The sequence below is a fragment of the Hyalella azteca genome, unplaced genomic scaffold, assembly GCF_000764305.2.
Source record: "Hyalella azteca isolate HAZT.00-mixed unplaced genomic scaffold, Hazt_2.0.2 contig3902, whole genome shotgun sequence".
In the NCBI taxonomy this organism is placed as follows: Eukaryota; Metazoa; Arthropoda; class Malacostraca; order Amphipoda; family Hyalellidae; genus Hyalella; species Hyalella azteca.
This window is the reverse complement of record NW_025934131.1, coordinates 30,711-41,132: the sequence shown is the minus strand read 5'-3', so window position 1 is coordinate 41,132 and position 10,422 is coordinate 30,711. Positions and strand designations below refer to the sequence as shown.

Sequence of the window (10,422 nt, the reverse complement as noted above, 5' to 3'; positions counted from 1 at the left end):
GGAGAAGTAGAAGTTGTTTTAGAGGTGAACTTATTTTCGGTTCAAACAATTGAATCACAAAACCCTGGTGTTGTTGTTAAATATATACGAACAAAATTTTTAAAACAAGGCATCCAAAATATTTATTTAGTATTTGTCATCGTAACTTCAACGAACTATTTAAATAATTGCAATTCTTCTTTAGCATTTAGTAATTCAGTTATGCAAAATTATCTTAGAAGAAGATCACCGATAGATGCTTTTCATTCCAAATCTACAAATATATCATATATTTTCTCATATTAGATAAACAAAAAATTTTGTCGAAATTTATTTTCATCAGAATTTTTACATCAACTTTGTGAAAGTACTTCTTCGATTTTGACATTTTTACTCATTACCTTGTAGCTCTCCAATTTACTTTCTAAAGAAGATAAATTTCATTCGCCTAGCCGCCATCGCTACAAAATATTATACAAGAAGAATTTCTTTTTCAATGGCAGTAAGCGATTGAACTTTTCCACCCCTTCTTGCACGATAAATGTTTAATAAACCTTTTAGTCTACTTGCCCCTTCCTCTGATCATGAGCCGCTAAATTTGACTGTGAACGAATCGACTGCTTTAACATTGAATGCAATTTTCTCATATTAATCAACACACAGTCAAACAATTTGCTATTCCTCGCGTCTCTCTACTGCTTTGTTTCCCACTCTCACCTCAAATGAATTGTACTGCTTGGCAACGTTCAGCTCCAGGTGTTTTGAATGAATTTGTTGGTTGATTATTTTGAATTGTTTACGCTTATTGTAGGTACTCGTGTTCATGAACATGTTCCAGGCATTTTAGGTGGTTTTTTATTGATAAGTTCGATAACTCAACTCAGCTTGATGAAAAATATGTGTGAAATTGTTAAAAATTATTATAAAAATTGAACACCTGCTATGCACTGAAACAATATCATGCAAAACGCAAACTTTCGGACCTATAATTCGACTCAATAATACAAAGAGAAAAACAAATGCAAAAATAATTGTCCACTTGCTGGATCTGCCTTTTCTGTTGTCCATTTTTCAGTTGATCAAACTTTCGTATTTAAGTTGATCAACTGTATTTCTTCCTTTCATTAAACTGTCGGTTCTTCCGGTAATTAAACTGTAGTACATATATAAAATGACCCAACTTTCGCATTTAAGTTGATCAAACTATCGATTCTCCAGTCGATCAACCTATCGATTCTCCAGTATATCAACCTATCGATTATCCGGTCGATCAACCTATTGATTCTGCCGTCGATTAACCTATCGATTCCCCCGTAGATCAACCTATCTATCCTTCAGTCGATCAACATATCGATTCTCCAGTCGATCAACCTATCGATTATCCAGTCGATCAGCCTATCGATTCTCCAGTCGATCAGCCTATCTATCCTTCAGTCGATCAACATATCGATTCTCCAGCCGATCAACCTATCGATTCTCCAGTCGATCAGCCTATCGATTCTCCAGTCGATTAACCTATCGATTCTCCAGTCGATCAGCCTATCGATTCTTCAGTTGATCAACCTATCGATTCTCCAGTCGATCAACCTTTCGATTCTCCAGTCGATCAGCCTATCGATTCTCCAGTCGATCAGCCTATCGATTCTCCAGTCGATCAATATATCGATTCTCCAGTTGATCAACCTATCGATTCTCCAGTCGATTAACCTATCGATTCTCCAGTCAATCAATCTATTGATTCTCCAGTCGATCAGCCTATCGATTCTCCAGTCGGGCAATCTATCGATTCCCCAGTCGATCAGCCTATCGATTCTCCAGTCGGGCAATCTATCGATTCTCCAGTCGATCAGCCTATCGATTCTCCAGTCGGGCAATCTATCGATTCTCCAGTCGATCAATCTATCGATTCTCCAGTCGATCAACCTATCGATTCTCCAGTCAATCAATCTATTGATTCTCCAGTCGATCAGCCTATCGATTCTCCAGTCGGGCAATCTATCGATTCTCCAGTCGATCAACCTATCGATTATCCAGTCGATCAATCTATCGATTCTCCAGTCGATCAGCCTATCGATTTTCCAGTCGATCAGCCTATCGATTATCCAGTCGATCAACCTATCGATTATCCAGTCGATCAGCCTATCGATTCTCCAGTCGATCAATCTATCGATTCTCCAGTCGATCAGCCTATCGATTCTCCAGTCGTTCAACCTATCGATTCTCCAGCCGATCAACCTATCGATTCTCCAGTCGATCAGCCTATCGATTCTCCAGTCGATCAATCTATCGATTTTCCAGTCGATCAGCCTATCGATTATCCAGTCGATCAATCTATCGATTCTTCAGTTTATGAACTAATTGATTCTTGTTGTTCAACTGGTGCGCACGCGCAAAATCCCATGCACCATCTGTTGCTTGGCGCCGTGCTTGGCTCCGTCTTATCGCTCGCCTGATGAATGCATTCGTGCAAATATTCGATCATAAGAAGCTCGTACTAAATATCAGAAAATGTTGTAATTACTATGGGAAGGCACAACATGTTTATCAGGCCCCGTAAACCAAGTGTGTTGTATATCGTGGTCGTCGCCTGGCAATTTGACGAACTGGGATGTGGAGCACTTAGCCGATATAACGTTACCAATCTCATCTGTCTGATTACCTGTAGTTTTAGTAGCCAGACTGATAGTTACTAATCTATAGAGAAGATAGTATAATTATTTACACTATTCACTTATAAAAATACATCTGAGGTAAATAATAATTAGAATACTTCTGAGTCGAAGCTCTCTGTTGCAGTGGTAACAACATGAAATTCTGCGTTAATCCATTCCAGGAGAAGCATCGATTTTAAAAATGCCGGTCGACTCCGAATTCTTTTTTTTTTCCTAAGAAATAATCGAAGAAGTACTCAAAAGCAGTGTCGTTGTAATTGTTTTCGCTTCAACAAATGTAAGTATACCTGAATTCGCTATATATTTTCTTATCATCATTTTCTATCGGAAATGTTTTTTTTGTAATAAAAAGCAGTTTGTTGACAGAATCCTTAAAGTTTTATTATCCTAAATAAATATTATAATACTCGTGGATGGTACGAACTACGCAAGCGTCCTTTTATTATCATTATTGGACGACCAGGCTCGAAAAGTGGGCAATATTATTGACGCTGTTCTATTAAGATGGTGCAATTGTAAATCGTCTATTTTGTGCATCAAACTCGGTGCGCTGGGCGCTCAGCAGGTCACCTGTCGTGTAGTACAGATATTGTGCATATATGCTAAGCTGGTGGTTACAGGTTGGTGGTGGTATAGTACACGGGTGGATTTTAAAGGGATGCATCAACATTTATGTAGCTGTAACATTTGAGCAATTAATTTCAATAGAAGATCACCTGTTGCAGTATTTATGTTGAACTTCTGATTTTGAGGGTTCCAAGTGAGAGTGAGTCCATGTGCGACGCATTCTAAATTGCTTAACTCATCCGTATAATTATCGCTAAACTCCGAGAGGATGATGACTCGCTTGTGTGAGCAAAGAACAATTTTGTGCCAAGACTAACCTGGCACGAAATTTGTCCCTGAAATGCGGTATGTTGTAGCATAAAGCATCCAGTTGGCGAGGGTGTCAGAAAAAAATGTGGCTAAAGCGTCCAGTGGTAGAGGTCGTCATGGAACACGAGACTACAGCTTCCAGTGAGACAGGTCGTCATGGAACATGAGACTACAGCTTCCAGTGGGACAGGTCGTCATGGAACACGAGTCTACAGCTTCCAGTGAGACAGGTCGTCATGGAACATGAGACTACAGCTTCCAGTGAGACAGGTCGTCATGAAACATGAGACTACAGCTTCCAGTGGGACAGGTCGTCATGGAACACGAGTCTACAGCTTCCAGTGGGACAGGTCGTCATGGAACACGAGTCTACAGCTTCCAGTGAGACAGGTCGTCATGGAACACGAGACTACAGCGTTCAGTGGGACAGGTCGTCATGGAACACGAGACTACAGCGTCCAGTGGTAGAGGTCGTCATGGAACATGTGACTACAGCTTCCAGTGGGAGATGACCAAAAACAACATGTGATGTAGCCTATTGCTCCGTTTACATTTAACGTGTTGGCTACACTGGAATGATATGCGGAAAGGCTTTCTTCATGGATGATAAATGAATGACGACAAGAACTCTTACATGATATTGTGTGTGATCAATGAAAGTAACGAATTACAACCCCTATTCTGTCCTTGTAATTGATTGTATAAATGAAAATATTTATTATTTGACGGCATTTTCTTCGTGCTGTCAGTAAAGTAAAACTCAACCGAGACTTCAAGGGTCTGTGAAACAAGACGTGCATTGGCGCCTTTCTGTGGCATTGGCGTCTTAGCACGAGAGTGTTGGAGATAGAACAGCCGGTGGGATAACGTTATCAGAGTGGGAAACTCTCCTAGGCTGTGCAGTGTAACACTATAAATTCATGAAATCTTCGCCTGCATTCATCGGTAGTTAGCTAGCGTCGGGTTCTTACTGCTCCACACTTCATAGGATTTCTAACAATCAAGAAGAAGAAATAATTGAGTGTTTACAAGTTTAATTGCGCAAAGAAAAACTTTCCGGACTATTGCTAGGACTAACGAAACAATAGAAACTGCTACTTAATCTGACTTCATTTCGAATTAATCTTATACGAAAAAAGAGTCAGAATGGAGTCATATTTATTTCTAGGACTGCTGTTACTGGGTGTCGCTGAGCCCATGAGCTTACCAGGTAAGAAATCAGGTAGGGCAACGTGGGGCAGCGCGCCCCCCACTTTTTTTAAACTAAATTTTTGATGAAGTTTTAATTGCTATGTGGTGGTTCTTTGTTTTGTTTAAAGGTGCAACTAATGAGGAATGTATGATGTGAATTAGACGCCTATAGAGTTATTCGATTTTTAATGAAACACTATTTTGTAAAAAGTCTGGACTAAAACAGTTATTCGCAAAGAACTTAATAACGCAAATATTTAGCAAAACGTAAATCCGTACACTTCATCCCAGTGAAACTGTCGACCGGCGGTAGAGAACACGGACCAATATCTGCCATACTTAGCGAGAAACCCGCTATGGGCCCATGACCCGCAGTGGGCTCGCTGCCCCATGTTACCCTACAATATACACTTTATTATTATACAGGTAATTAAGGTCACTTCACCCCTGACGTCTGCGTAGCAGTGTAAGAGAAAAGCGTATATTTTAGAACGGTAAATCAAGATGTCTGCCTTCCGTCACCGTAGGTAAATTTTTTAGTTTAATTGAAGCTAAAGAGGCAATGTGTGGTCTAGCTTAGATTACAAAGGAGTGAAATGACCCAATTCGTAATGGATAAAAAGTGAAAAATTTCCGTTGAGTGAAATTTATTTCCGATGCATATCTTATTATTGTTGTTTTTTTGTCCATATAATTGAAAATTGTCTCACCACTCATCCCCAATGAAACGATTATCAATTTTCAAATTAAGAAGTTTAAAGCATCTCACAAATAACCTAAAGGTCTCTTTTTTCACCAAAAAAAGATAAAATAAAATGCCATGAATATTTTATTATCGTGTTTTAAGTTGTCTTCCAAATTACCTTCGTATTGTTTCAGAAGCCTAAGATTTCTGGAGCACTCTCGATATTGATTTATTTTTTTAAGTCTATTGAAATGTTTTTTTTTGGCTGGAGACTGTCAACATTATAATTATCTAGTAAAATTATATTCATATTTTATAATTGTCTTTCTCTTTCAAAATTGAACATTCATAAATGATAATCAAAAGCTCATTTTACCGCCTCAAGCCTACCCGGATCAGTGTAGGTACAGAAACGTTTACAAAATTTGCCTGCTTGTATTCTTGGTGAGTTCAAGTTATCCTTCTTTTTTTTAGAGACCCGAATTTTCGAGGGGGAACTGACGCAGCTTCTCATCCAGTTCTTGTCGCCTCTTGATCCCGCAACCTTGCAGGAGGCGCAGCTCGCAATGAGCAATGAAAAATTAATTGAGTAAGTGTTAGAAATGTGGAAGTCGATCACTAATTTGTATAGATAATTCAATGGCGTGTTATAGCAAAAACTTCAGTAAAAGGCTTGTCTAATTGAGCAGATATGAGTCGCTTGAAACGCAACAATGCTAACAACCCTCATTCATCCCTTAAAGAAGTACAGCATTGAGAAATTTTATGATAATAAAATTTAATTCGGTACTGGGCGCACCGAATTGTTTGGCGTGAATTAATGACGTTCGCCTGTAATTTAGAAGACATTTTATTATCAGCTCAGTTATTCCAGCGTAATTGAAAAATTCAAGCTGCTTATTAAGAAATGCGTTAATTTATTTACCAATTTAATCAAAGCTCTGGACTGAACTACATAGTATCTATAAGTGGTTCTACGAACAAAATTTAATATTATAAATGATATTGCGTTATGCTTAATTTTCTCTAGTATTTCTTGAAGATTGTCACAGTTGATGGCATCACGGTCCTCTCGAGTGCTGGTCAAATTCAGTGTATATTAGATTTAGGTTCTGTAAAAATCCCAGCAGCATCGAAAATAGCTTTTTATTTTTCTAGCGTTCAGTTGGTGTTGTATGAAGGACAATGCAGAGGCTTCAGCGCCGTACAGGTCACTCTATTCGAGCCACCGCTGCCATTCATTTCGAACAAGGTAAAGGAAATTTAAAATTTACAATCTAACAGATTTTTCAATTAATTCAGCCATATTGAATGATTTTCCAATCACGATTTACTTATGTTGTATGAAAAGATTCTATTGACCTTTGCATTAGTTAATGAAATTTCATATTATTCCATTCCACTGATCAAAGCAAATTCGCAAGCAAATAAATTATTTTCAATATCTTCTCTACTTTCAGTTGAAGCTGTCGATCGGTATGAGCTCAGTTGTGATCACAGCCAAGCGTTATAACATGACAGGTTCCTTCTTCGGCAGTCCGGTGCAAGGCTCTGGAGCTGCCAAGTAAGCTTACAATAACTCATACTGAAGAAAAATCTGACCTAGCCAGGGCCCTTGAATTTTAAAAAGAGTGTTTTGAGCGTTGTATTTTTATAGGTAATCGTAATTTGAGAGATGACGTCAATTTACCGCCTTCATAAGTATTCAATGAAGTTTTACTACTAATTGTACATGATGTTATTTATACAACTAGTCATTATTTGAATTACTGTTACACTGCTTGCAGTACATTATAAGGCATCGTGTAGACTTTACAACGCTTACGATGGAGTTTACAACGCTACGTCGATCCTGTATATGGAACTGAGCGGTAAACTAGACTGCATAGAGTTTGTTCATTTGCGTTTCAAAATTTGTTCCAAATATAGACAGTAATAACCAATTCTACATTACTAATAAATAAAACTTAGACTTTAGCGGTTAAGGAATTAGTTTTAATTCGCAAAAATTTGGATGAGACGAAAAGAATTGCCTAATATGCATTGCCCCATACATGCACAAAATCTTCATCCTATATAACATAAAATAAGTTGTTATATCCCTGTCATGTTTTCGCATTCGGTTCAGTCTGAAAAATTCTAATACGTAAAAGTTTGCTCAAATCACAGACTTTTTTTATAAGCCTGCGTAAGTAACGGTTTTGGCGAGCGCATATTGAGAAGCGCAACATTCGGAGTTCTCAACTTATTTCTTATGTGGTACAAATAGCTCAGATGCTACAACATTAAATCTGTAAATCTCATTAAAACCATGAAAATTAAAACATCTATTTCATGTAATATTTACGTTCTATCATTTAATATGCAAACTGATCAATGTGTGATCAATGACAATGTTCACATTTATTATTTATTTACATCGTTGAAGAAAAAAATACTCGCAAAGCGCAAGGTTCGAGGTGACCAGGCACGATGCGATGAAGGATCGTGTATCTCGTGTTTTTTTAATGCGCGTGCGGGAAAATTGCCACCAAACTTTTTCGAGACCATTTTTCCGGTCCGAATGTCCAGCCTATTACTTTTCTTTTCAGCATTCTCGAAATTTAACTTATGTTTACAAATATACATATATTTTATTGCTATTTATAACAAAGATCATATCATTGTATTCTTTCAGCCGCTCACAACAAATTAATCTCAGTCACGTCGCGCTCGAAACTTGTTTGCACTAGTGAATCGTGTTTATTTTATCAATTAAACAATTAAATTGAGAGGCGTTTTTCAGATTATATCATCATTATTTGAAGCGCAAATAATTTTAACTGCTGTTTTTGCCATGGACAGCATGTAAATTAGTTAATTAGATACATGTGATCATCTCCTTATAGCCTATCTACGAGTATATCTACATTTACATGTGGCCAAACGAGTCGTAAACTAACAACTATATTATAATTGATATAACTAAAATAAAATTAAATTTGTCTAGTTTTGAATACTTTGTATTAAGAATTATGTTTATGTCATGCAGTTTGACGTTCGCGGATTTGGTGCTGGACGTGACGTTTGAGACAGAAGAGTTCTCGTCTGATCCTCTGAGAGTGTGTCTGCGTTACAACTCCTTCAACATCAACCTCTCCGCCTCCAGCATCACGGTCAGTCACTTAAATACATTAGTGATGTCAGGTAATGCTTCACTATCAATATTGTTCATCGCATCCTGTGTCACTGTGACTCACACACATTAGTAATGTCAGACGATAGTTCACCGTATCTGGGTTAAATGTAGAGTAAGTCATCTTCAAACCTTGCCGATATACAAAGTGATATCAAATATCATAGCAATTACCAAACACTGTACGTTACTGGTAATGCTGCATCGAAAATTTTGGTCAGCTACAGTTCAACAGTTATTTCTCAAACGTTTTGTAATAAACTTAGGTGTCATTTTAGGAGGATATATAGACACATGCCGTGACATGCGATATGCCAGCAATCAACAAGATAAAAGCTCGTGTATTATAACATATTATAACAAAGTATGCCTATCCTGCATATATAATATAAATCTCACTGTCTATCAATTCGTTTACCATTACATGAACATTCTTTCATAAAAATTATGAAAAACTTATTAAATCTAAAATTTTCTCACCTTATTATAAATTTCTTCAGGGGAACTTTGAAGGAATGGAACAAGTAAATAGCAACATGGACAAGGCAGGCCCGTTCATCCTGGAAGAAGTAAGTGATTTAATGCTGATTTTATGTCGCTCTCTGAACTGTCTTCCGAAATATCATCCTCCTGCAATAACTTAATGTATATACTTTTATTTTTTTTATTTAAGAATAATTACTATAATAATTAATAATTTATTTTTAAAAATAATTACTTGTTGAGGGAAAATAAATTTTGAAATTATGTAACACGTCAGCCAGACCCAGATTTAGCAACCATCTCCGATGTTCTCACTTCTCAGTAATGATTATCTTTCACAGTACATCTCTCACTCTCTAAAAGAGGATGTTGCTAACTTTAAATGATACTTATTTATAATCAAATTTAATTATTATGGCATTAACTATTCTCATCGAGCCATCATATAGTTCGTGATCTGATACGGATGTTGCTTTGTTAATGTATAGGAAGCAAAATAAGGAATGACCAATTCTAAATTATTTCTGCTGATTTAATATGCATGAACATGAACAGGTCTGCATGCTAGTTGAAAATCTTCCTTTCCATCATTTTTCATCGCATAACATATTTTTTCGTCTTTATAATACGTTCCATTTTCCATTTTCAAGGATTAGCAAAACAATCAATCAGAAAAAAAATTTTTACATTGAGCATGCAAATCGTCTCGTCATTGAACACAAATAGCTGAATTTAAATAATACATAAAACATCAGTACTATCTACCAGTATAATTTAATTAAAAATTCGTTGATTTCAGTTACAAAAGAACATCAACAAAAAGGGGCCAGAAATAGAAGATGCCATCAACAACCAGTTGTGCTCAACCTGAAGATCCTCTACCATCGCTATTTCAAATAAATTATAAATCTTATCGCTTGTTGTTAGAATTGTGCAAAAATTTATTCAGAAAAATTTTGTTAAACTGTCATTATTTTTATATAAAACCATGTATCTTATATTCATGCTCCATGGACCATAATATTCCAATTCGAGAGTGAAAACAAGTGTAAAAGTTACCAAAATTATCCAGAGAACGATAACTATCAATGCTTCTCTGCACTGATTATAACTATTTTCTTGCTAGTAGATCTCGCGCCTAAATTCGCTCTTTAATGTTAGCATAGCAGCTGCCTCACGAAAAGTATTACTTCATAGAAAGTCAAACCAAGAGCGTACGTATAGCCTCACCAATCTCCGACGTGCGAGCACATAATCAAGTAACGAATACAAATAAATACATTGTGGGCGCAATATGATCTGAATGGGACTTGAATACAAAGAAGTGTACGAGGCCATGTCCACCAATTTATTCTATAATT

The 10,422-nt window shown here is 36.8% G+C and overlaps 1 protein-coding gene across 1 annotated transcript; it reads left to right on the top strand.

Moving 5' to 3' along the window:
• The first annotated feature begins 4,484 nt into the window (after positions 1 to 4,484).
• Positions 4,485 to 10,001, top strand: LOC108676872. The gene is made up of 7 exons (XM_018165025.2): positions 4,485 to 4,737; positions 5,878 to 5,992; positions 6,562 to 6,655; positions 6,864 to 6,967; positions 8,435 to 8,558; positions 9,079 to 9,147; positions 9,861 to 10,001. The coding sequence occupies exons 1-7, from the start codon at positions 4,674 to 4,676 to the stop codon at positions 9,930 to 9,932; spliced, it is 642 nt and encodes a 213-aa protein (XP_018020514.1). The 5' UTR covers positions 4,485 to 4,673; the 3' UTR covers positions 9,933 to 10,001.
• Positions 10,002 to 10,422: the final 421 nt, after the last annotated feature.